We start from the raw sequence: 27,166 nt of genomic DNA, 5'->3' as shown, positions 1-27,166 counted from the left end.
ATACAAACTTCCAGACATAAAGAGGCACAAGTTCATGGGGACTTTAGTTAATACTGTGTTATATACTTGAAAGTTGTGGGGAGAGTAGATCTTAAATGTTCTTACCACCACACACAAAAAATGGTAATTAGGTGAGGTGATGGATAGGTTCGATCACCTATTTGGTGATCATTTCACAATATACTCTAGATGTATCAAGTCAACACACTGTACACCTTAAACTTATATATGTTATATGTCAATTATATCTCAATAAAACTGAAGGGGAAAATTTACAAAATCTGATTGTTCCAAGGAAAGATTATGAGTGTCAACCAGGTGGTTAGAAAAAATTGTCATCAAATAATAATTTACAAACTAGTTGGGAAACAGCCAGTAAAGCATGGCAGGCTAAGACTATTCTCAAAGCGTACCTCCGAGGAACTGCTAAAAACCTTCCTACTGGTTCCTCGGGCTGACTTTGTAGCCCAGATGTTTATCATAACACAGTGGCTACTTGTTTATTACTGGCATGGGCTGAAAATCACTCGTGATATTTAGTACAAAAGCTAAGCATAGCCTCAAGAAAACAAACAAAAACCACACTCACGTTGTATAAACTGTTGTTTCCAATATGATCTGTTTGGAGGTCCCTTTCTTGTGCGAGTGTTCCACGGGAAATGCTGACCTATGTAATTTCAAAGGTCAAACCTAGTTCCAAAATTCCTCTGGCTCCAAGTCGGACTCAGAAATAAGCACTGCAGGCTACTTTGGCTGTCCAGAGGCTTCAGAGCCTTCTGGCCTTAGCCTTAACCCCTCCCAGTGAGCCCACTGCAAGCCTACATCCTTCCCAAGCTGTCAGCCTCAAAAAGCCTTTCTCAAAGAGCAGACAGCAAGCTGAGCCGATGCTCAAGTGTGCGAAAGGGACGCAGGACCCCTCTACCTGCAGACAGGCCTGCTCGATAGGATCCAAAGCTTCCCCAGAGCTCGGGCTAACCACACCCAGGATGCTCAGCTTGCTGGAGCCAAAGGACACCCTCCTAGTTTCATCCGGAAAATCTCACTGAACACCCGACACAGATCTATCAACTCTTCCTGCTGCTTTCAAACCAGCTTCCTTTCCTATGGCTGTGTGGCAGGGAAAAACACACCAGGCTGGTAAGAGCAAGCGCATGTTAATTCTAGATGCCATGATTTTGACACCCACATCCATAAGGATGTCCAAACTGAGCCCGCTGCCCTCCCCCACGCTGCCTCTGCCTCCCGTGTCCCCCACCTGTCACCCACACAGGGAACCAGGGTACTAATTCCAGGCTCCTCCCTCCCCGCATGTCCCGCCCTCACCCCCCACCCCTCCCTGTGTCTAATCAGCGCCAATACCCAAGTGTTTCCTGAATCTGTCCTCTCCTCACCATGGCGGCCTTCCGCCTTCCCCAGACCCCCCTGGCAGCCCCCACGGGTCTGCTTTCCACACCACGATCACTGGTGAACTTTCTCAAGTGCAATCTGACAGCACCAGGCACCCCGGGGCTCACCATCATCTCTCTCTGGTGTGGGCTTCACGTTTTGGTCCCCGAACCTTTTGCTCCAAGGAAAATCTCATTTAAGGGAGGCCACGTTTAAAGCAGAGGAAATGAGAAGTCGCTCTGTCTAAAGGTCACGTTCAGCGCCGCCACCTGCCCTCCTAGAAGGAGTTCCTTGGGGAGCAGCAGGGACACCCCTGTTTTCCAGTGTCTCAGAACACATAGCAGGAGGGGAGTGGGGCTTTCACTCGTGCCCCTGAACTACTAAGAAAAGCCCCAAAGCAGGGAGCGACAAATACTAGGTGCCTACACTCTAAGGAGGGCCACAGACACCTAGGGCAGAACCCTGCTAGCTGCCACCACCAGCCACCACGCACCCCTCTTCCCAATCTACCTAAGATGGGGCGAGGGCAAGTCTCAGGTGTGTACACATGCCAACACTAACCAAAATGTACATTTAAATACGTGCTGTTCCTCCTGATGAACTTACTTACAGGTTACTGAACCTTACTAAAGCTTGTTTTCCAAAGGGAAGGAAGTGAGTTATCAGCAGGGTGAGGTTTGCAGAGAAATACTTATTTTGCACAAGGAAAAGCCAGTAAGGGGTGCTCCTCTAGGAGTGAGCAGTGCCTGGCAGGACGGGGAGACTGGGGGGACACCAGTGGAGCTGAAAATCATAGTGTGAAGGAGTGCAGATGTAGTCAGGGAGTCATGGAATGCCAAAGTAAAACAAGGAATTGGGGGTGCTCCTGGGAGGAAGTCTCAGATGGTTTTCTTTGGAAGATTCTTAGTAGCGGATGGGGCCCCTAAACCGGGCCCCAAGGAAACCAGCAGCTAAGGCCACCAGCAACATACAGAACCGGGCTGGAACAGAGTGAGAAGGCCTGGCCCCACCACTGACGGGCAGCCAGTCCCACAAGACAGGCCCCACCTTGAACCCCCAGCACCGAAGTCACAGGCCCAGGAGCAAGGGAGAGAGGAGGAGAGGTCCCTGCAGCCAACCCACACCCCTGGCTACTCCCACCCCAGCAAACTGAAGACTGCCCAGCTCTGGGAGATTAGAATAGATGAGACTTAATTCAGATCTAAGATTGGAAGGTTACACTAGCCTCACTTGTACTGGCCTGATCGCTTTTCTTCGCTTTTAAGAAATTATTTTAAAAATATGCAAAAGGAGAGAGAATAGTATAATAAACGCCTGGGTTGATCACCCATTTGCAAACATCATCAACTAATGGTCAGTTTATTTCAGCTCTATCCTCACCCACTTCCCAACACACCCCAGACTATTCTGAAATGCCAGATGTCATATTGTTTTACCCCATAAATATTTCATTCTGTATCTCTGAAAGATCCAGTTGATACACACATTTCCCCCATCATTTTATGATTAGCTTAAAAGTAGTCAGAATTTCTGGAATGTGCCCAAGATGCTGCTAAGGGCAAAGAGCCAAAGGTAATTAGTAGAAAGAATGAAGCCCCTGCATGTCTACATCCCACTGCATTCAGACTCTTCAGTAAGCCCCCTGCTGCATGATGCCCTCCAGGGACCAGCCCCTGCCTGTCGGTCATGGCCACCCCATGGCCACCCCGTGCCTGCCTCAGCCACCCTCCACCCACCTCTCTTCCTCGCAAGTTCCTCCTCCTCCTTCTGGTCTGGCTCCAGGAGGGGCCTCACCTCACCTGGGGTGGCCCTTGTCTCTCCCGCTAGCCAAGAACTCCTCACAGGCAGGATGCTAGCTTGTCCTTTTTGTGTCCTCTGGGCTTGTGGGTCTAGACAGCTGAGAACGGACAGGCAGCCTCAAATTGTGGCGCCTCTGCCTATCTTTGATGACAGCCTGCCATCCAGAGCTCCCCCTGGGACCCCTGCCCTCTGGACGGGCCCCACCTCTTCACCACTGTGCTGACTCTGGCCTGAATCCAGCGATGAGAAATTCACCTTCGTGGCCTGGACCTCCTGGCTGCCCCAGGTCCGTTTCCCGAGCACAGTCTCCATCCCTTCCGTCATTCCCACGTGGCCCACCTCCTCTTTCCCCTATCCTGCTCCCAATCCCTTGGTCAACCAGGGGGAGACCATGCTTCCATCCGAGCCTGCCTGGGCTCAGTACCCTGCCTCACCTGTGGCATCCAGATGATCTTCTGTGTCCGGAGGAAGTGGTACGTGGCCGAGAAGCGTTCATAGCCTCCTTTCAGGATGCAGATGGGGTGGTGGGTGAGGTGGGCCAGCGCCCTGCCACACTCCACGGCAGCTCCAGGCACCAGTTCTAAGAGCAGAGACCAAAGAGGTGAACAGCCCCCGTGTGCTCATCGTTTGCCTAAAGCTCCGGTTGACGGCCACTCGATTTGGAAAAGCAACGGTCTGGGAACCTGAAGGAAATCTAAATGGAGGGGAGTGTTAACAACTCAAATTTAAGCCACTTGTTACCAAGTAAGTGGATCCTTCTTTTCTGTAAATTCTTAGATGATATAGATCTCCACATTATTGCAAGGAAAGAGGATTTAACAGAAGGGAAAGGTCTCTCGCATATATACATCACGTATCATATACCAAACCATTCACCTAAGGTGGGTAAAGTCATGGTTTTCAGTATATTCACAGAGTTGTGCAACCATCACCCGAAAAAGAAACCCTGTACGGGCTAGGTTTCACTCCTTTCCCTTCAAACACCCAGGCAGAGTGTTCCAATTTCTCCACATCCTCATCGACACGTGTTAGTATTGGTCAGATACTAACAGCCTTCACTGCTCTGCAGAATCACTAGGAGACTCTATGAAAATTAGATATCTATCAGCAAGTTTGCACAATTAAGGCTAAGCCAAGATACCGCCCCCTCCCCCGCCCCCGAGGCCTCGATCTGAGCCCTAAAGACAAATACCTCCCTGCAGACTCTGGAGAACCAGCTAAAAGGGGAAAGGTTAAGGCTGGGACTCTGACTCTGACTTCTATATTGAACCTTTGGCCAGAGAAAGCCGGTTCCAGCAGGGGCTGCTGAGGACAACAGGGGCCTGAGACCCGTGTCTGGAGGACTGGATCTGGAGAAAGAGCCTTGGGGTCAGCAGCCAGGCCAGGAGAGAAACTGTGGCGGGCGAGAGACAGGAGCCAAACCCTATCATAGAAGGCCTGGCTTAGAAGCCAGAGTCCCCGGTGTCTGAACACCGTCTTCCTCTTGAGCAAGTGACTGAATAATGGCTCAGGGGTCAGAGGGTTCAGGAGAGCGGAGTCCCAGGACACACTGCTGCTGCCTTTAAGCCAGACAGCCGCTCTCCCACCAATGTCACATGACCCCCTGGAGGCTTATTCACTGGTGTGCCATGGGGTCAGTGCCGGAGAAAGCCCAGTTTCCAGGAGAATAATTAGAGATTTCAGAGGAAAGCCAGGACGACAGTCCGGAGCCCAGGCTACCCAGCTATGATGGGGTTATTAACATTAAATTTATTTTTAATCCCATTAATCGGGAATTCACCAATGATACGAGGCTTCGCACACTCTGAATTGGGGCACCCACTGCTTCAGGAGGATGAGAGACCCCATCCAGGCCAACGGGCTCTCCGCTCAGCAGAGAGTTTTAAGTTAAATTACTTTGGGTCCTTAGCCAGGCAACTGGCTTGAAAGTCAGGCTTTGTTCAGAGAGGAGGGGGGAAAAAATGCCCACGTTCCCAAAGCTTCCCCTCACAGTTGTGTTGAATGCCCCAGCCCAGGGAACTCCACCCACACCTATCAAGAGCCCCATTTGAAGGGTCTCTAATTCATATGTTGCAAGGCAGGCAGGCCGATTTAACGTAAGGGAAAGGTCTCTCCTCCCAGAAGGGAGCTGCCCTTTGCCTGGTAAAAGGAGTTTAGAGAAAGAGCCCCATGGGCCAAGACAAGGGAAGGTACTCTCCAGGTTCCTAAGAAGAGACCCAGCTGAGAAGGTAAAAACACCATGTTTGCAGGGGCAGGCGTGCTAAAAAGCACCTGTGCCCCGCTTCCCACTAGGAATCCTGAGACAGCCCCCCCAGCAGGGCAGGAGAGGAGAGAAGCCGCCATAGCCCAGGGACCAGCAGCACCTGTGGAACACCTGGGAAGGAGGTCACAGTGCTAAGGGGAGGGAACCCCTCCTGACTCACCCTAGACGGGGACATTTCAGCCACAGACACAGCAAGGACAGAGGCCCGTGGCCCAAGGCCAGCAAGAGAGGACCACACAGAGTCGGACCCCTGCTTCTAGGAGGTGATGGAGGCTCCACCCATGACCAGATTCCCTTGGGGGGTGGGGAGGTGGGTGCTTAACAGTAGAAAGGGGATGGGGAGAGAAACCTCGAAATGGTCTTTTACCCCAGAGACTCTGCATTCACCTGAAAGATGCCATTTTAAAGGAGAAAAGTGCCTTGAGTGGACAACGTGCGAATGTGCGAGTGTATGTACGTACACGTGCATGCAGTTTGGGGTTTTGCTGTGTTGTTTTGCTGTTGTGGTTTCCTACTGAGAATGGGGGCTCCATGAGGTCATTTATAGAACATAGAGGGGGTTATCTTTATTGGCCACCATTTGCTATGGTTTTAGGGTCCAGCCTACAATCCTAGGACTGCAGACTGGCACCAACCCGATAAACTTGGGGAAGAGGGCACAATATCCTGGTGAAGGACCGCCTGGGAAGACTGGTATTAAAGGTGGAAGCCTAGCGCCACCCAGTGACCGCTGCTGTGAGCGCCTGGGCCCATGGAAACCCCCACAGGTTCATGGCTGAGCCACAAGCCGCAGAGCCCCTAGGCCAAAGGGAAGGGGTTGTCAGCCCCAAACCAGGGGCTGCGTGGAGAATGTAGGGGTGCCTCAGAACACAGAGAAGAGTAGAGCCCACCACGATTTAACGCTCCGGTTTGGGACTGGAGCAACTTTGCTTTGCTCTCCTGCTCTGCTATCCAGGCCTTGGGAGGAGACCAGACAGAGCCAACCTGCCCGGGGTTCGAATCCCAAACCCAGCACTTACTAGGTGTGGTGGTTTCAAAAACAGTCCACAAATTCTTTCAAATACAAGAAAGAATATTTGAAAGAATATAAAGGGAGGTTGAGTCTGATTCCCCACCCCTTCAGGGTAGATTGCACTTAGTGACTTTTTTCTAATGAACAGAATGGGGCAGAAATGACCAGAAGTCTCAGGACTCAGTTGCAAGAGGCATGTGGCTGTCCCTTGCTCTCCCGCTCTCCTAGATGGCCCGCTCCAGGGGAAACCAGCTGCCGTGTCGTGAGGCCATCCAAGCGGTCCTACAGAGAGATCCAGGTGGAAGGGAATGGAGGCCTCCTGGCCATACCCATGTGAGGCCCCTCGGATGCAGATCATCCCAGCCCAGTCAGACCTTCAAATGACAGGGACCCTAGACAGCACCTCGACTGCAATCTCAGCAGACACGCCATACCAGAACCTGGTACCAGTTAATATTTGCTGTATTAGGTTACTGAGTTTGGGGGCAATTCATTATATGGCAATGACTAACTAACTCAACACGTGTGAGACCTTGAGTGAGTTACTGCATGCACCTTTCTTGGCCTCAATCTCCGCATCTATAAAATGGGGATGTTACCTATTAGAGACCATTCTCCATGGCCTCTCAGGTTTCTACGTGTCCTGTGAGCAAAGGTATTGGCTTTTCCAGAGTATCTGTATATCAAACAGCCTCGGAGGATAGATCGTTTCTCCCTCTAGAGCTAGGGGCGGGAAGGCTTTCTGCCCATTATAAAAAATTCAGGCCCTGGGAGCACCTGGGTGGCTCAGTTGGCTAAGCATCTGCCTTCGGCTCAGGTCATGATCTTGGGGTCTTGGGATCGAGCCCCACATCGCATCTGCGCTCAGCAGGAAGTCTGCTTGTCCCTCTGCCTCTCCCCGTTTGTGCTCATGCTTTCTCTCAAAGTCTTTTTTAAAAAAAGAAAGAAGATTCGGTCCCCCGAGCTCAGGGTTCTCCTGTAATACAACCCACAGTGTGGGTAGGTTTTTCTTGGCCCTCTTCCCTGTCACCCTGTGAGAATGGGGGCTCGGGCACCAGGGCAAGGAGAGGAGGACAGTCTGGCTACTTTCACTGCTCTGACCCGGGAGCCTCACGTCCTCTGCCAGCACCCACGAGGCTGTGGCAGGCTCACCTGGCATTTTGCAAGGAAGGAAACATCTCAGCCCCTCCCCTGCTCTTGGCATAACCCATTTCTCCAGGGCGTGTTCTGCGGGAGCTGACCCAGGGAGCACCTTCGGTGTGGTTCCCGGCGTACTGCGAAAGGGCTCCATCACCACCAGCTGCTGTTCCGGCCGCGCTCCTCAAAACCTACCGTGTCTCCTGTCCTCGGTGCTGTCCCTGTCCTCCCCTCCTAAGGCGATCTCCAGGGTGCTGGTGTTGTTATCATACACCACACAGTATTTCACGCACTCCAGATCCACAGACTCCGGGAGAAGATACTCATTTGCCCTCTAAAGAAACCACAGGAGAGGTCTGTTGGCGGGTGGTTCGGCTGGGCACATACTCCCCGCACTCCAGCCCTGGCTGCAGCTGGAGGGAGGACCGTGCCCATTCCCCTGACTACACACACAGGCCCGGAAGCACCGAGAAGGGGCCGGAGAGTGTGCTGGACGCCGAGCACCTTCCACGCCCACATGACCTGCTATGGACAAAGCTGGCCAGAGCTGACCGGACCAGAGACGGTGTCCTCACCCAAGAGCTGGTCTACCGAGCAGCCCGCGGCCCACTAGGGGGCCTGGCATGCATGTTCTCAGAGCAACCGAAGTGAGGACACCCTCTCTCTAGGGGAAGGTAGTTGGTGACGGAGGCCAAATCCAAAAGCTGCCATAAGAAGGGCAATAAGCAGAAGGCTTAGATAAGCAGAAATCACGAGCGAGCAGATATAATGCGGCAGACTCACCTGTAGGCTCTGTTGAGAGCGGGAACTTTTGTTCTTTTGTAGTTGTTGATGTACTCTGAGCTTCTAGAACAGTACCTGGCATGTGGCTATAAATACGGTCAGAGGGAGGAAAGGGCAAGCAGAAACCAGGACGGTCATGAGTAGCCAGGAGCTGCTGAGTTGCCAGGAAGGCGGACCACGGGGGCAGGAACAATGCCCAGGACCCCAAAGGGTGTCCCAGAGCTCGAGGAGGCCTGGCTGGGTGGCAGCTGAGAGGTCAGTCTTCACGCGTTTACATGCTTCCCGAAGGCCCCCACTACTAAGGGGATCCCGAGCCTGACTCTGTCCCTTGCAACCTTGTCTGGCTGACAGAGATGGCCCCACAGAGGACCTGCAGGTAGGGGTAGGGCGAGTTTATATCGATTCTGCTACAAGGCAGTCAAGCAAGGCCTGTGGAGGGACAAACCAGAAAGTTCTCTGGGACTGAGCAGGGAGGAATCCCATTTGTCTGGAGGAACTAGGAGAGAGGCGGTGTTCAGGACGAGCAGGGTTTGCACGGATAATGAGGGAAGGGGGGTTTCTGGGTGTGGAGACGAACATGAGCAAAGGCGAAGGGAGTGGAGACGTGGAGCAAGTGGGAGGGCAGGACAGATGTGGCTGGACATTGACTTGTTTGCTCAATGAGTATACGTTGAGGGTCCACCCTATGCTTACGCCGTGTGAGGTTCTGGAATACAGAGGTTCAAAGCAGCGCAGGCAAACACCCCGAGTTGGCCCAGAAGACTCAGAAAGGTTGTACAGAGTGGGAGGCTGGGGCGGCAAGGGTAAGGGGAAATCTGCCAGACAGACAAGAGTGGGGAGAACGTTCCAGGCAGAAGGAACAGCTTCCGATCGTTCACTTTAGTCAATAAACGTGCTGAGCCCATCCCAGATGCCTCAAGGACCAGAGGGAGCCTCCGGGATACGGTGATGAGCAAGGCACATGCATCCCTGTGCTCCCAGCAAAAGGTCTGGAGGCCTGAGAGAGCAGCGCACTGGCGTGGAGCGGGGGGTGGGGGGGGTGGGAGGGGTGGAGGTGTGCACAGGTACTCTGTCCTAGATTGAGAGAATTGGTCGGGGCGCCTGGGTGGCTCACTCGGTTAAGCATCTGCCTCCAGCTCAGGTCATGATCCTGGGGTCCCAGGATCAAGCCCATGCATCACATCGGGCTCCCTGCTCAGTGGGGGAGTCTGCTTCTGCCTCCCTTTCCCCCCCCTCCCGTTCCCACTGCTGCTCTCTCCCTCACTCCTTCTCTTGAATAAAATCTTAAAAAAAATAATAATAAAGTACACACCTATTGTAGGATATATTGCAATTTCAGAAATGTTTGAATATGGGGGGGGTGGATATGTGCATCTTAGAACCAAGGAAACGCAGTAGGGCAGTACTGTTGAGGTGCCAGATGAGAATGGAAGTTTGCATGCCCGGGGCACCCAGGTGGCTCAGTCACTTAAGCATCTGCCTTCGGCTCAGGTCATGATCTCAGGGTCCTGGGATGGAGCTCCACGTCGAGCCCCCTGCTCAGCCAGGAGTCTACTTCTCCCTCTGCCCCTCCCCTTGCTTGTACTCTCTCTGTCTGTCTCTCTCAAATAAATAAAATCTTAAAAAAAAAAAAAAAAAAAAAGGAAGCATGCATGCTGGAGAGGGAGGCCAGGAGCACCCAGTTGGGGGCTGTGTGTCCTGCTGGGGCCGTGCTGGGGCTGTTGGCAGGGAAGTTGGGGAGGGGAGCCAAGAGGTGTCAGCCTGGCTGAGGCCCAAAGAATGTCTCTTCCAGAGCTGGGGGTGCTGCCAGAATCAAAAGAATATGCAGATATGAGAGTAGAGCCAGAAACTAGAGGTTGAAGCCAGCCAACTGAAAACCCCAGAAGTGGGGCGGGGAGAAGCAGGTAATGATGGGTTTGGGGGTGGGGAGAGGGGGGTGTTAGGCAGCGAGCTTATCCTGCAATCAAATGCTCTAACCACTGAGCTATACCCCCCAAGCAGCAAGCTTATCTTGGAAAAATGCCTGAGCCAGGGCCCAGGCTCCCTGTCAAGTTCAGCATGGCAAAGGGCCAGAGAGGGAGTGCATCCCAGCACAGCGGCAGTGGGAGGGGAAGGGGTCAGTGTTGCCAGACAAAACTTTAGAAGTAAAAAACTGACAGGACAGCTAATTGCAGTTGGACAGCTGACACTGGAAGCCTGAGTGAAATCTCTGAGCAAGAAGGTACACTGACAGATCTAGAGCAAGGATGAAGCAGTGATTTTCTTCAGGCAGCAGCAGGAGAAAAGGAAGCTGAACCAAGGGCACAGAGGAGAAACCGGGGAAGACAGACCTTGGGAGAAGAGGGCGGAGAATGAGGTTGGGATCCTGAGCGGAGGCTGCCAGGCTTGGCGATGACCTGACAGAGAAGATATCCTGTGGGGGTGGAGAAAGAGGCCTCAGTGCAGGAGGGGGGCATGGTGACTGCCTGCAGGGCTCAGTCTTTTTAAAAAGGTGGAATAAGGGGCACCTGGGTGGCTCAGTCAGTTAAGCGTCTGCCTTCGGCTCAGGTCATGATCCCAAGGTCCTGGGATGGAGCCCCGCGTTGGGCTCCCTGCTCATCGGGGAGTCTGCTTCTCCCTCTCCCTCTGCCCCTCCCCCTGCTTGTGTGCTTGCGCGCTCTCTCTCAAGTAAATAATTTTTTTTTAAAAAGATGGAATGGGGGAGGAGCAGGGAAATAGGAAGGGAAGCAAAGTGGCTTCCATCTTTGAATTATAGTTTTTTGTTAGTTTATTTATTTAAGTAATCTCTACACCCAGAATGGGGCTCAGACCTGCAACCCCTAGATCAAGAGTTGCTTGCCCTTGAGTCTGAGTCAAGCTGGATTATAGTAATTATCTTGATGGTTTATTATTGTCTGTTCCCTGAGTAGGACAGAAGACAGTGAGCCGAGGGCATCTTGTATTCGGTTGTATCCCCCAAGGTCTGGAACAGTGCCTGGCCCATCAAGAAATTAAATCAGCGTTTGCTCAGTGAAGCTGTTGGCCATGATGGGGGGTGGGGACACCGTAGGGAGCATGTGAGGGGTGTGGGAGACCCTCCTGGTGAATGCACAGGGGTGGTCCTGCCTCTGCTGCTCAGTGTCCCCCACCCTGCCACCTTCTGGATCTAGGATAAAATCCCCCATTTCCCCCCACCCTCCTGTAAGGTGGCCAGCCTGCCCCACATTCGGATTCTGCCACTCTACCTTCTTCACTCGACGGGCTGTAATCACATGGCTTTCGTCATACTCCCGTTTGGAACGCACATCTAGAAAGGAAAAGTATTTAATAACCGTATTTGCAAAGGAACATACGATCAAACTACTTGGAATACTTGCACCATCCTCAACATATGTTTGTTTGGCAGTTGGGTGATATTAATTGTCAGTTTAAAACAAGGCATGTGGGGTACCTGGGTGGCTCGGTCGGTGAAGCGTCCGACTCTCAGTTTTGGCTCAGGTCATAACCTCAGGGTCGTGAGATGAAGCCTGTGTCAAGCTCCACACTCAGCGGGGTGTCTGCTTGGGATTCTCTCTTTCCCTCTCCCCCTGCCCCCCTCCACTAGCACATGCTCTTTCTCAAATAAATAAATCTTGAAAAAATAAGAAAAAATAAAACTCAAGGCGTATAGTCCCACTGTTCTAAGCTGCCACATGGCTCTCCTGCCCCATCATACCCATTCCCACACATCCCCTTAAGGGATAGGGAATCTTTGTATCTTTGATTTAAGGGAAGTTTTCTCTGAGGTCCAAAAAAGTGGGGAGGGGAGAAATCAAAGCCAGAGTGAGCTCATACTAAATGCCTCATGGAACTTTAGACCCAAATTCAGACTCAAACCCAAGAACTGAGGTTCTAATGCCCCTGCTAGGGCACACGGTATGACTGATGTCCTCAAAGTTGGGAGAAATGTGAACAGGAACAGAGAGCCTTATCCATAAATCCTAAAAAGGGATGTTATCCAAAACATCATTGTTTTTTAAGATTTTATTTTTTAAGTAATTTCTACACCCAACATGGGGCTCAACCTCATAACCCCGAGATCAAGAGTCACATGCTCCACTGACTGAGCCAGCCGGGCACCCCCAAGACATCCTTCTTAAATTCAACAAGAAAACAAACAACCTGATTTAAAAATGGGCAAAAGATATGAACAGACACAGCACACCCAAGAAGATACGGGTGGCAAACAAGCACAGGAAAAGATGCTCCATGTCATGTCATCAAAGAAATGCAAATTGAAACGACAAATACAAGACCCCTACAAGCCTATTCGAACGTCAAAAATCCAAAACACGGTCAACACCAAATGCTGGTGAGGATGTGGAGCAACAGGAATTCTCATTCATTGCTAGTGGGAACACAGAATGGTAGTCACTTTGGTAGATAGTTGGGCAGTTTCTAACAAAACTAAACATACTCTTATCAGTAATCTTGCTCCTTGGTATTTACCCGAATTACTGAAAATCTATGACCACAAATGTTTATAGCAGCTTTTTTCATAACTGCCAAAAATTCAAAGCAACGAAGATGTCCTTAAATAAGTGAATGGATAAACCGCAGCACATCCAGACAATGGAAGAGTATTGAGCACGCGTGCGTGCATGCGCATGCACACGCACGCACACACACGCACGCACACACACGCACGCACACACACGCACACACACACACGCACACACACACACAGCTATCAAGCCAGGAAAAGACATGGAGGAGAGTTAATATAAGTGAAAGAAGCCAATTTTAGTCTACCTACCATACGGTTCCAACAATAGGACATTCCTGAATACACAAAACTGTACAGACAGTAAAAAGATTAGTGGTTGCCAGGGGTTAGTGGGGAAGGAGGGATGAATACGCAGAGCACTCAGGATTTTTAGGGCAGTGAAACTATCCTGTATGATACTGTCATGATGGACACATGTCACTATAAATTTGTCAAAACCCAGAGAACGTACACCACTACCCCTACTGTAAACTCTGGGCTTCAGGTGATACCAAGGTATTAAATTAGTTTCATCAACTGTAACAAAAATGCCACTCTGATGGGGGCTGAGCATAGTCTGAGAGGCAATGCTTTTGTGGGGGGACAGAGGGACTTAGGAAATCTCTGTACTTTCTGCTCAATTTTGCTATGAACCTAAAACTGCTCTAAAAAATAAAGTCTATTTCTTTTTTAAAAAGACATAAGAAAGCACTAACCAAAAAAGAAAATACGGGCAAACCTAATCCTATTAAAATTAAGAACGTCTAAAACCAGAGAGGGAGACAAACTGTAAGAGACTCAATCTCAGAAAACAAACTGAGGGTTGCTGGGGTGGGGGGGGGGTGGGAGGGATCGGGTGGCTGGGTGATGGACATTGGGGAGGGTATGTGCTATGGTGAGCGCTGTGAATTGTGCAAGACTGTTGAATCACGGATCTGTACCCCTGAAACAAATAACACATTATATGTTAATTAAAAAATTAAGAACGTCTACCTTTTCTCGTTAAAATACAACATTAAGAAGGTGAAAGGGTAGGGGTGTCTAGGTGGCTCAGTCAGTTAAGCATCTGACTTTAGCTCTGGTCATGACCTCAGGGTCCTGGGATCCAGTCCCAAGTCAGAATCCCCACTGAGTGGGGAGTCTGTCCCTCTCCCTCTGCTCCTCCTCCTGCTCATGCTCCCGCGCGCGCTCTCTCTCTTTCTCTCAAATAAAATCTTTGGGGCACCTGGGTGGCTCAGTCAGTTAAGCATTTGCCTTCCGCTCAGGTCATGATCCCAGGGTCCTGAGATCGATCCCCGCCTCAGGCTCCCTGTTCAGCGGGGAGCCTGCTTTTCCTTCTCCCTCTGCCACTCCCCCTGCTTATGCTCTCTGGCTCTCCATCTCTCTATCAAATAAGTAAATAAAATCTTTAAAAAATAAAAAATAAAATAAAATAATAAAATCTTAAAAAAAAAAAAAAGGTGAAAAGGCAAGGCACAGAGTGAGAAAAAAATCTGCAATACAAGTAACAAGACTTGTATCCAGAGTTTTTCAAAGGGTGAAAAAAACAGTAACAAAAACTTCAGACATCTGAAGATACCTTTAAGACATCTTTAGAAATAGCTAAAGGCCATAGGCTGAGGCTGACCCCAGCTCCCCTTAAAGTGCCTGCCTGAAAAAACTCAAGGCTGTCAAAAGAACTTTGTTTGTCCCAGCCAACACCTGAAGACAGGATCCCTGCCTCCCAGTCTCCCGGGAAGGGTAGGAGCCTAACTTTAATAAGTGCCAGTTAGCAACCCCAGATGGGTCTCACACAGACCACATCCCCTACCCTTCCTGTAATTGTTCATTCGCCCAGCCCCCCGAGCCTTACTCCCTCCTTCCCCCCTCCTTCACTCTCCCTTAAATTAGCCAGTCACCTCTGTACAAACCAAAGCAGAGTGCGGTTCATGCTGGACTCTTTCCTATTGCAACAGTATGTTACTGATTAAAATCTCCCCTACCACTTTCTATTTATTATTTAAAAGTCAATTAACATATAGTGTATTATTAGTTTCAGAGATGGAGTTTAGGGATTCATCAGTTGCATAGAACACCCACTGCCCATCACATCAAGTGCCCTCCTTAATGCCCATCATCCACTTACCCCATGCCCCCACCTCTCTCCCCTCCAGCAACCCTCAGTTTGTTTCTTAGAGTTAAGAGTCTCTTGCGGTTTGTCTCCCTCTCCGATTTCATCTTATTTTCCCTCCCTTCCCCTATGTTCATCTGTTTTGTTTCTTAAATTCCACATACAAGTGAAATCATTGTATTTGTCTTTCTCCGACTATTTTGCTTAGCACAATATCCTCTAGTTCCATCCACATCATTGCAAATGGCAAGATTTCATTCTTTTTGATGGCTGAGTAGTATTCCATTGTATATACACCACATCTTCTTTATCCATTCGTCTGTCGACAGACATCTGAGCTCTTTCCATAGTTTGGCTATTGTGGACATTGTTGCTATAAACATTGGGATGCATGTGCCCCTTTGAATCACTATGTTTGTATCCTTTGGATAAATACCTAGTAGTGTCCTTACCACTTTAACCACAGCCTGGCTTTGTTTACCCTTGATGCTGTGTAGCAACAAAAACAAACCAACCACATGTAGCTACATATAACAGTATGAGTGAATCTTATAATATAACCTTGAGCAAAAGAAGTCAGATACATGGTCTGTATGGTTTAAAAACAAGCAAAACCAAGCAGAGTATATATACTGTAAGCTCATTTCATTCATTCATATAGATGTGAAAATCAGAAATCATAGTAACCAAATCTAACAGTGTTCACAAAATACAAGATAATCTAGCAGGAACTATGTAATACTAGGAAATCATATTAAGATATTAAAGGAGAAAAATTGTACATTTATTTCCACAGATGCTGTTAAAATCAGAAATGGAGACCAACCTTGCAAATTCCCTGAGCAGACAAAACCAGGTCAGTCATACGAACAAAGCTGAATTCGGTTTATTTTACAAGGCTAACTTGACCTGGATTATCTCTTGCTTGTGTCTCTGGAAAGAATAAGCAAGCTTTGAACTGTTTCTCAAGGCTGATAAGAGGGAACCACAGAAAATTGTAATACTGTGACCAGTCCCTGAAAAATAAATCCTCACGGCTTTCTCACTATGAAGCTTGATCATAAATACACCCCTGAGCCTCATCCCACAGTCTGGTCTGAATGTTCCCAGTTTGCAAACTGTCTTTTTGGTGTGTATACAATAATTTTTTTTACTAACTACTACTTCAATGATTTGTTGGTTTTCCTTTCGCTGTTTTAAACCTTCTTTGGCACACAGAAAATTTCAATTCACATCACGGAAAAAAAAAATCCTTAGGAAGTTAGATATATACAGGAACTTCCTTAACCTCATGGGAAAAACTACTGAATAGCTACACCAAACATCACAGTGATTGATAAAGGGAGGAACAAGACAAAACGCTCACAGTCCCTGTGTCTCTAACACCACACTGGAGAGCAAAGGGCACAGCAATGCAGTGAGATAAGAATAAGTAAAAGGTATAAGAATTTAAAAGAACTGGAGCCGTCATAAATAGGATTGTCTATATTGAAAATCCAACAGAGCCACAAACAATTAGTATTAACAGGACAGCACATCAAGATTGCTAGATAGATGGGGCGCCTGGGTGGCTCAGTTGGTTAAGCGTCTGCCTTTGGCTCAGGTCATGATCTCGGGGTCCTGGGATCGAGTCCTGCATCGGGCTCCCTGCTCAGCGGGGAGTCTGCCTCTCCCTCTCCCCCCGCTCGTGTGCATGCACACGCTCGTGCGTGTGCTCTCAAATAAAATCTTTTTTAAAAAAGGTTGCTAGATACAACATATAAACATATACACACATATATGTGTATATATGCATATATATAAAACAATGAGCTGTAAAAGTCAGGGGGAAAAGATAAGGTTTCAAAAGAGAAAAGACTTGCAGTAATGCCTGATGACCCAAGCAACAGAGACTAAAGAAATGGATGTGCATACAGGAAATGGTTCAGCAAAATCCTGTAAAACCAGGAAAAGCTACAGGAAAGTAGCAACCGAAGCCCATTCCTTAAGTGATCCCACGAGCGATGAAGAACCGGTGACAAAGAGAAACAACCACACTCCTCTACCATTCAGGACAGGACCCTCAGCACCTGCCAAGCGGTGAGGCATAAATCCCACCTTTCCATCTGTTTTTCTCAGCCCCCAATTTCTGTATGATTTGCAATGGCCTGAGTGCTCTCAGAGGCGAATGCCAGTATAGGATAAGACGTGCAAGAGATTTATGAGGGAAACGTATGGCGAGAAAAGGAGACAGGGATCTACCAGTCATGATGCAGGTAGGAGCCCTGTGAAGGAAGGAAGGAGGGAGGGAGGGAGGGAGGGAGGGAAGGTAGGTCCATAGACAACAGCGCAGTTCTAAGAAAGTTTTGTCAAGGTAATGGGGAGTCTTCAAGTCAAAGACACCCATAAGAGGGATCCTACATCTTGCAGGAATGGGCTTGCCTTAGTATTCCTGCTGCTCATGTCACTGAAGGCCAAGGTGGTGGGGGGGGGGGGGGTGCAGCCAATGTGGGCAGTGTGCCCTTGGGAAGAATGTAGTGATGCATTTGAGGCCCAGCATCTGGGACCATCAGGCAGTTAAGATCCCTACAGCTGGAGATCCAAGAGGCTCTCTGCCTGGGTCTGCGTCTGTCACCCACAGTGACCAGGAGCAGTGAGGAAGGGGGACCATCTGCTCTCTGCAGAGGCCAGCAGCAGGCCCTCTTCCTGCAAACCCAAACAGCAGGAGCATGCTGGGAACATAGGTGGCTGCTGGGAAATGGGTTTTCTCTTCTTTCCAGTGTTTTCTTCCTATTAAACACAATAGGTTTCTAGAGGGCAAGGAGAAGTCCTCGGTACCATTACCACACCCTCACTGTGAAAAGTTACATTTTTCTCCACTGGAAACAGGATTTTTTTTAATTTTTTTTTTTTATATGAGAGAGTGAGAGCCAGAGAGATCAAAAAGGGCGAGGGAGAGTGAGAAGCAGACTCCCTGCCCAGTGGGGGAGCCTGACACGGGGCTCCACCCAGGACCCTGGAATCATGACCTGAGCTGAAGGCAGACACTTAACTGACTGAGCCACCCAGGTGCCCCAGAAACTATTATCAGTTTTTGCTTATCCTTCCAGAAACAGGCTTTGTATGTGATATTTATAATCTAAGATATTAGGTGCGTATGTAGAGTGGCGAGCCATTCCTTAGGTTCAGCAACTGCAGGGGTTGGGGAATTGGGGAGCTGGAGGGTGGGTACAGCGGTATAACCTCTTATTATGGCTTCTATGTAGACAGTAGGAAAGCCTGGTAGCTCCCGCTGCAGGCATTGCCTGGGCCTGCACCCTTCTAAGAGAGGGTCCTGTATCTTTGCTTTTCCACAAAAAAAAAAGCCTATAGATATAGATTTTAGTAATAAATGTCTGCATATACACTAAAAAAAAAAAAGACGGCACCTGGGTGGCACATTCAGTTGAGCAGCCGAGTCTTGATTTCAGCTCAGGTCATGATCTCAGGGTCCTGGGACGGAGCCCTGTGTCTGGCTCCATGCTCAGCGGGGAGTCTGCTTCTCCCCCTCTGCCCCTCCCCATGACTTGCTCATGCTCCCTCTCTCCCTAAAATAAATAAATCTTAAAAAAAAGAGAGAAAGCAAATTTTAAAATAGTAAGTGCCAAAAGGTGACAGCAAAATGGAAGAGAGTAAAAAGCAAAATACCTGCAAGAAAAAAAGCACAAAGATGAAAATGCTGAAACATGAATCAAGAGAAAAAAAGCAGCTGAGCCTGTTCAGGAGGGGCCCCTCGGTGGGAGGGGCCTGCCCCCCCCCACCCCCGGTGGGAGGGGACCACCTCCTGCCTTGGAGCTTCCTCTTCCCAAGGAGCCAATTCCCAAAAAGTCTCCTTCCTGAAAAGATCCTAAAAAGGAAAAGTCCAATATGTGAAACGAATCTAAAAGAAAGTACAGTGCCCAGGATCTCTTCCCATGATCACCACTGCTGCTAAAGGAAAACTCAAAAGGAGTCAAAAAGGCCAAAAATTGCTCTTGGCACAGAAGAAAATAGACCGCTCCTTCTTGTAGGAAGGAAAAAGATTACAGCAAATCACCATTTGGTTAATAGAAAACTTCTTGGAAGGAACAGCTGATAGGCAGAAGTTCAAGGACTTCTGGTCATTAGGTGGGGCTTGAACTCATTCCCCAAGATCAAGAGTCCCGCGCTCCGCCGCCTGAGCCAGCCAGGTGCCCCCCTCCGGAAGTCATTAAACTTTGGACGAGGCTAGAGTTCTTAATTTGGAATACTGATTACAGTTTATATTCATTCACAGTAATAGTGGATAATAAAAACATTTTAAAGACTGCTTTAGTTGGTGTCCAATGCTGATTTTTAAGTGGTAGTCTTTGCCTTAAAACTTCATGTGTGCCTACTGATTGTTGCAGGAATTTTAGCAAATCTAAGGAGTTAGTATACTAAATCAGCAGACACCGAATCTCTTAGCTCATGCATTTAATTGAAATGAGCGGGCCAGGATTATATATAGTAGCATCTGTCCAGCTACAACTGGTCAGTTTTTTCCCCTGTGTCTACCCTCCTGTTTCATTTTATTCTCATTCCTTGTTCAGCTCTTATAAAAGTCAGCATTCCTAACAGCAAATTACTTGAAGAATTTGCCTGCTTTATAGGTTAGCACTTAAATTTTTTTTAAGAGAGAAGACATTTAAATTGAACAAAAATTCTTCCAACTATTGACATGTGTCAATCCAAGTATTTACTTCCTCAGTTTTGATCAATATTTATTTATATATATTATCATAAAAACAGTGATTTTGAATTTTTTTTGACTTGGTGTTTTTTTTAGTGGCTGAAGAGGTCATACATTGTTGGTTGTTCTAACTTCTGCTGTTAAGTTTTTTCTAGAAATAACATTTATGTTGAACAGTAATACTTTAGATCTATATATGAATATTTATATAGGTCTCTTTGAAGGATACTTTTAGGCTTATTTGCAAAAAGGCAGTTTTCTGACAGCATGCTAATGGGTCAATGAAGAAATCAAGCAAAAATCAAAAGGGCAGTTCTCTTTGGTGCAATAGTTTTTTTTTGTAGAATCTTAGTGTGTATAAGTTTGTGAGCAAATGAAACATGCAGGTTCAATACACTGATTTTGATTTTCCCATCTTCTAAGCCAAAATCTGTATTTCATAGGTTATTTATTTTTAATGGATGTAGTAAATTCACAGCTCTCAGTTTCGATTTGGCGGGAGATCAACAACTAGGCTCTATATTGAATGGATTTTTATCACAAATACCAACCATCAATTTTTTCTGGCCTATTTTAGTACATCTACTTCCTAAATCATAGTGTTAAGTCATGTATTTGAGAAAACCCTTTCTTTATAGGTGGTTGCTGTCCATACTCAGCTACTCAGCTGAATAAAAAACTCTAAGTGATATTTGGAAACTGCAAAGCTGGAGGGAGGCAGGATTATTCTTTCAAATGATACGGAATATCACTTGCGAGATTCCAAAGCCATAGATAGCTTGAGAACAAACTCAGGATAAGAGAGGTGGTAGGATTGTTGGCTGACCAGCTGCAACTTCCTATAAATACAATGAAAAAGGCTGGTGAAACTCAAGTATAATCTGGATTAAAAATTCACACTTGGGGTGCCTGGCTGGCTCATTCAGTGGAACTTGCAACTCCTGATCTCAGGGTTGTGGGTTTGAGCCCCACGTTGGGTGTGGAGAGGACTTAAAAAAATAAAATCTTTACAAAATCATGCTATCTCAGGGATGTTCACAAACTAGTAGGTGTCCTGGGTGTCCCACGACAGCTTTCTACAGGCGAGGCCTCAAATGAATGGTATTTATCCTGCAATTCAGCCTATGGGGGCACTTGCATTAAAAAGGGTATGGACTCCCAAACTTTTTTGTAGCTTCTCTGGCCAGTCACCAGAGAGTATGAAAGCACGCAACATAGGATTTTTGGCAATTGTTGCTGAAAATCATTACGCATTGCAGTAAAATATAAAGTATGGTCCCAATAGGGAATCCTGAACCACTCTGATCTCCTGGGTTCTATTCCAAAATAATCACTTTTAGATTTTCTTTTATCGGATGATCTCTTTGAGGCAGGTTTCAGATTTTGGCAGTACGATATGAAAGATCAGGAAAAGCATTGATGAAAAATTCTGACTGGGGCACCTGGGTGGTTCAGTCGGTGACGTGTCTGTCTTTGGCTCGGGTCATGATCCCAGGGTCCTGGGATCGAGCCCCACATGGGGCTCCCTGCTCAGCAGAGGGCCCCGCTACCCGGCCCCACTTGTGCACTTGCATGCTCTCTCTCTGTCAAATAAATAAAATCTTTTTAAAAAAATTCTGAGAGTGGAGTTTTAACAAACTGTCCCATGACCGCCTCTTTCTACAGGTGAGGCCTCAAATGAATTGTAACTATCCTGGTGTTGCTATGGGGGCACCTTATATTTTTTAAAAAACGGCATAAAAATACTACAGCCTGTGAAAATATTTTACTAGAGATTGAGTGGGACCTAAGACCTTTCTTCCAAAACGAAGGCTTTGATTGTCAGGCCTATATTAGGTTCTGAAACTAAAACTACAGATTTGTATGTATTAAAAATTATGTCAATGAGGGGCAGCTGGGTGGCTCAGTCGATTGAGCATCCAACTCTTGTTTCAGCTCAGGTCATGATCTCAGGTCGTGAGATTAAGCCCCATATACGGCTCCACACTGGACATAGAGCCTGCGTGAGATTCTCCCACTCCCTCTGGATATCCACATGCAAAAGAATGAAGTTGGGCCTTTATCTAACACCACATGCACAAATTAACTCAAAATGGATCAAAGACCTAAATGCAAGACCTAAAAGTATAAACTTGAAGAAAACATAGGGCAAAATCTTCATGACATTGGATTTGGCAATGATTTCCTGGATAGGACAACAAAGGCATGGGCAACAAAAGAAAAAAAAATAAAGACAAACTGAACTTCATGACAATTAAATCTTAATAAGGGATTAATACCCAGAATATGTAGATAACTCCTAAAAACCCAACAGTTAAAAAAAACCTGATTCAAAAATGGGCAAAGGACTTGGATAGTTCTCCAAAAACATACAAATGGCCAAGAAGTACAGGAAAAGATGTTCAACATCACTAATCGTTAGGGAAATGCAAATCCAAATTATAATGAGATACTCCCTCCCTCCTATTAGAATGACTACTATCCCCCCAAAATGAGAAAATAACAAGTGTTGACAGTGATGTGGAGAAATTGGAAACTTGTGAACCCTTGGGTTCATGTAAAACGGCACAGCTGCTATGGAAAACAATATGGCAACTCTTCAAACATTACAAACAGAATTACCAAGAGATCCCGTGATTCCATTTCTGGTTTATATACCATAAACAAACGAATGAATAAATGAATAGGTAAATAAATGAATATATAAATAAATGAATAAATGGATGTGTAAATAGATGAGTGAATAATGAATGAATGAAGGAATGAATGAATGCAGGGTCTCAGAGATATTTGCACACCCATGGTAATAACGTCATCATTCACGGTAGCTAAGACGTGGAAGTAACCCAAACATCTTCTGACAAATAAACGGATGAGCAAAATGTGGTATATCCATACAATGGAATATTATTCAGCCTTAAAGAGGAAAATTCTGCAATATGCTACAACATGACAAACCTCAAGGACATTATGATGCTCAGTGAAATAAGCCAAAAGACAAATACTATATGATTACACTTACATGACCTACAGTAGTCAGAATCATAGAGATAGAAAGGAGAATGGGGATTTTCAGGGGATTAAGGGATGGGAGGAAGGACAGTATTTAATGGGTATAGAGTTCCTTTTAGAGTTTACAAGAGGAAAAGTTATGGAGATGGAAAGTGGTGCACATAAGGCAGTATAACATGATGGACATATTTAACACCTCTGAACTGTACATTTTAAAGTGGTTAAGATAGCACATTTTATGTTATGTGCATTTTATCAATTTTTTTATTTTTTTTAAGATTTTATTTATTTATTTGACAGAGACAGAGATAGCGAGAGCAGGAACACAAGCAGGGGGAGTGGGAGAGGGACAGCAGGCTTCCCGCCGAGGAGGGAGCCCGGTGTGGGACTCGATCCCAGGACCCTGGGATCACGACCTGAGCCGAAGGCAGACGCTTAACTGACTGAGCCACCCAGGCGCCCATTTTATCAATTTTTTAAATTGGGGGAGCAAACATTATAATACAAGTTCACACCAATCAGACTGCAAACATTTTAAAGGCTGAAGAAAACAGGTATTGGGAGGTATATTTCTTACACTGATGATGGGAATGCAAATTGATACAATCTTTTCGGAGGGCAATTTAACAATAATGTAATGAAGCAGAATTTGCAACTTGGCAATTCCATTTCTAGATCGGTATCCTGAAGAAACTCTTGCATGTAAATAAGAGGTCAAGGTTCTTCAGGGCAACACTGTTCATAACAGAAACAACGCAGGCAACACACCACAACTGATTAGGAATGGCTACTACCCTAACTAACAGTTAAAATAGATCTTCACATTTAGACTTGGGAATCTCAAAGATTTCAAGAAAAAGCAAGTTGCAGAATAACTGTACATTACGGTACAGTTTGTGTAAATGTTTAAACCACACATTTTGGGATGCCTGCATCTATAGTAAAAATGTAAAAAAATACAGAAGCTGTCATCTTTGGGGAGAAGCAGCAATGGGATTGGGATAGGGGTACAAAAGAGGGGTACATCTATGCATAACATTTATGTTAAATCTGAGCAGTGGGTACATGGGCATTTATTAGTCTTACTATATATTTGTTAGATGTTCGAAATGTTTCACTAAACAAGAACACAAGTCTTATGAGAACTTCTAGATTTAATCTGGAGTTATTTCCAAGTCAAGTGACAATTAGTAGAAGCATTTTAAGCTATGTCAAAGGAGTCTAACAGTTTCCTATAGTCATTTATTCCCCGATCCCTGTAAGCTTGGTGATTCACCTAAAATAGTATTGGAAGGATACTGAACACAACATAGTTTTTTTTAAGCACTTACCCAATAAGCAGAGATAGTTGGGTTCAGTCAGTCGGGATAGTTTTGTGACCTGATTCAAGATGTTGTAAAGCTCTGTTGGTTCACATAAAACCAAACCAGCCATCCTACTGGGTAGAATCAATAATGTAAAAGCTTAGTACCTCTTTCTATTTTAAATGAATGGCCAAAGATACTGGATTAAACCCCTTTACACACCTTCAAACCAAGATGAAAGTAACCATGCAGCTGATCAGGAAAGCTTCAAGAATCTGTAGTAAAATGTGTGTCGAGGAGAATAAAGTGCTGAACACAGCATGTATGAGCCAGAGAAATACCAAGTAGGCTATACTATAGTCAGCGATTCATTTCCTCTGTCAGCAAATAATTAGTGAGCACCTACTGTATGCCAGGCCCTGGAAATAACCAGTAAACTAGACTACCGTCATGAAGGTTCCAGCCTAGCATGGAATACAGACACTGCACCAAAAAAACACATTATACATAGGAACAGCGCTACCGAAGAGGCAGCATCCAGTGTTGGAGGATGAGCGAACGAGAGGGCCTCATCTAGTTGGGGCTGTTAGCAGTCACCTCTCAGACAGCCCTCTCTAGCTCCTGATTCAGGAGGCTATGCAAGACTTAGCCAGGTAGAGAAGGGAGAGAAGGTGAAGAAGGCAAGAACATTCAGTACGTGAGAGCCTAAAGGAGGCTGGTGTGTGTGGTGATCGCAGGGAGAGAGTGATGAGCAAAGACCCTGGGACAGGGCCTTGTAGGCTTAGGATCAGGATGGAGGCAGTCAAATTTGGGTGGAAAATCGCTGATGTGTATCGATCGAACTGCCCAGCCAGCCTGGGCTCTAGTTCCTGACTGCAGGGCTGCCCTTACTTGCTATCCTAGTTCCTGAGCACATAAAATCTCTGGTGCCCCAAGGACACGGAGCGGGAAGGGCTGGGCCCGTGCAGCAGCTTCCTACAGGGAGGCCACCCTTTAGCAGGGGTCGGGGTGGGGCGTTACAGAGAGCTGCCCAGCAGGCCTCTGGAGGCCAGCAGGGGGCATGTGGGAGAGAAGCTGAGTCTAGGAGTAATCTTCCTCAAAATAGTTAGGATTATTGGTATCATGTTACTGGGAAAGGTCAACCCCTCAACATGGGCCTCGGGATCCTTCTCATGAACTCAGACTTTGGTTCTCAGCCTCCCCTCCAACATGGTCAATTTCAGCCTCCACATGGATCATTCATATCAGCAGCAAACATCCTCTGTACCCACCTCTGTTCTCCTTTACAGAGACACTTCTCACTGCCTCCAATTCCTCACCTCCAAACTCTCCTGGCTGTGCCACTTACTGTTAGTAATTCTGCCACTTCTGTAAAGCCAGGATAATAGAACCTCCCTGCTGCGTGTGGATTAATGAAAGCACACACATGAGACATTCTGATCAGGGAAGAAATGCAACCTTCTCCCCTGGAGCTTCTAACCCATCAGACCACAGGAACTGCTCTAATCAAGATCATCAACAGTGACCTTGCCTAAGCCATTTGTCGCTTCTCTCTGGGCTCGAAGGATGGAGTCTGTCTGCATTTAGCCCAGTTTAGCACCCCTCCTTCCCAATGCTCTCTACTTCCAGGACACTCCGCTCTCCAGGCTTCTCTCCTACCTCTGATTGTTGCTACTCAGTCTTCCGTGCAGGAGGCTCTGCCTCCTCACGTTAAGTAGGTCCTGGGGCTGTCCTCTCTTTCCTTCTCTGTCTACACTCTCTCTAGGACAGGGCTCTCCACCTCAACACCACTGGCATTTGGGGCCAGATAATTCTGTGCTGTGGGGGGTATAGCAGGACTTTTAGCAGCATCCCTGGCCTCCACCCAGTAGCAAACCTCCCCCCACCCAGGCATAACAACCAAAAATGCTTCCAGATGTTGCCAAATGTCCCCTGGAAGAAGGGTGCGGCAAGTCACCACTACTGGAGAACCACCACCCTAAGATCTAGAGTCTAAGGGATCTGAATCCCATTTGTATACCAGTGAGTCCCAAATCATAGCCCCTGCTTGATCTCTCCACTGATCTGGACTCCACTTGGATGCTTCATGGGCATTGGAAATGTAACACAGCCCAAACAGAACTTCTCACTCACACGTGCCCACACCTCCAATGCCTGTCTTTTCATTCTCTCAGCCTCGAAGGACGCACCATTATCCTAGTTACTCAAGTCCATGACTCAAATCCCTCTTTCCCCCAGCCCCTCACATCCAATCTGTTAGCTTCAGTACTTAAATATATTCCAAACCCATCAATTTCACTCCAGTTCCGGGGCTAACATCCTAGACTAAGGTACTGTCTTCTCTCTCTCTGAGGATGTCATACTCCCCGGCGGTACCTCTTGCTTCCTATTTTCTCCCCACAATCTCATCTTTACATGGCTGTTGGGGAGGGGGGGTCTTTTCAAACTGTGAGTTTCTTGGTCTTCATCTCACTTGCCACCATCCGACATTACTGCACTCGTTTGTTTGCTTGCATTATTATCCATCTTCTCCCACTGGAGTGTACGGGTCACAAGGGCAGGGACCTCGTTCTGCTGGTTCACTGTATCCTCACCCAGGGCCCAGGATTTTTCATGCAGAGTAGTGCTCAAGAAGCACGCATTCAGTGAACAAATTGTTAGTCACCATTCCTGCCTTCTTCACTAATGGGGCCATCTTGACTTGATGCCATACATACAGATGCCACAGATGGGTTGTGCCTAAGGACCTCCCCACTCCCACCCCCCAGTCAGATCCCAGATCCTCTGTCTCTGAAAGCCCAGTGCTCAGAATATTTGGGAGGCAGTGAGTAGAGGAGAGAGGACAAGCTTTGCATCTAGCCCCACAGCTTCCATAGGCCAACCTAAATATTGGCTCTGAACCTATCTCGTCTGTAGCTCAGAGCCCATCCTCAAACTCCCACCTGGCTTTCTCCCCACTGCAACCTCTATCCCTTTATTCGTGAGTGGCAGGATGGTCTCCAGGCATCCAGGTGAAAACCCAGCCCCAGGGATCAACTCCTCCAGACTTCTCTCCTTCCCTAAGGGAGAGCTCTCCTTGGTCAAGCAAGAACTGCCCTCACCTGCTGATAAAGCGCAGTAGGGAGAACAGTCTCTGAACCTAACAGC

General features: G+C 47.3%; 1 protein-coding gene across 8 annotated transcripts in view; it reads right to left on the bottom strand.

Annotated features, from left to right (window-relative positions):
* The window catches only part of STYXL1 (serine/threonine/tyrosine interacting like 1), a 59,820-nt gene that overhangs the window by 26,686 nt on the left and 5,968 nt on the right, over positions 1–27,166 (bottom strand). For 3 of the 8 annotated variants that reach the window (XM_073884283.1, XM_073884288.1, XM_073884286.1), the window contains exons 2-7: positions 24,242–24,296; positions 24,047–24,153; positions 11,606–11,667; positions 7,794–7,932; positions 3,621–3,766; positions 590–667 (exon numbers count right to left, since the gene is read on the bottom strand). In XM_073884283.1, the coding sequence (XP_073740384.1) occupies positions 590–667; positions 3,621–3,766; positions 7,794–7,932; positions 11,606–11,667; positions 24,047–24,149 (528 nt within the window). In that variant the 5' untranslated portion in view covers positions 24,150–24,153; positions 24,242–24,296. Of the gene's footprint in view, positions 1–589; positions 668–3,620; positions 3,767–7,793; positions 7,933–11,605; positions 11,668–24,046; positions 24,154–24,241; positions 25,365–27,166 lie in introns of those variants that run through there. The other 5 variants (XM_073884285.1, XM_073884287.1, XM_073884284.1 and 2 more) reach the window with 4 other exon arrangements.

The sequence above is a fragment of the Callorhinus ursinus genome, unplaced genomic scaffold (genome assembly GCF_003265705.2).
Source record: "Callorhinus ursinus isolate GAN/ISIS: 27379988/994484 unplaced genomic scaffold, GSC_fseal_2.0 scaffold55, whole genome shotgun sequence".
Taxonomy (NCBI): domain Eukaryota; kingdom Metazoa; phylum Chordata; class Mammalia; order Carnivora; family Otariidae; genus Callorhinus; species Callorhinus ursinus.
Note: the sequence above shows the minus strand (reverse complement) of the source record. Positions and strands in the feature narration are given on the sequence as shown.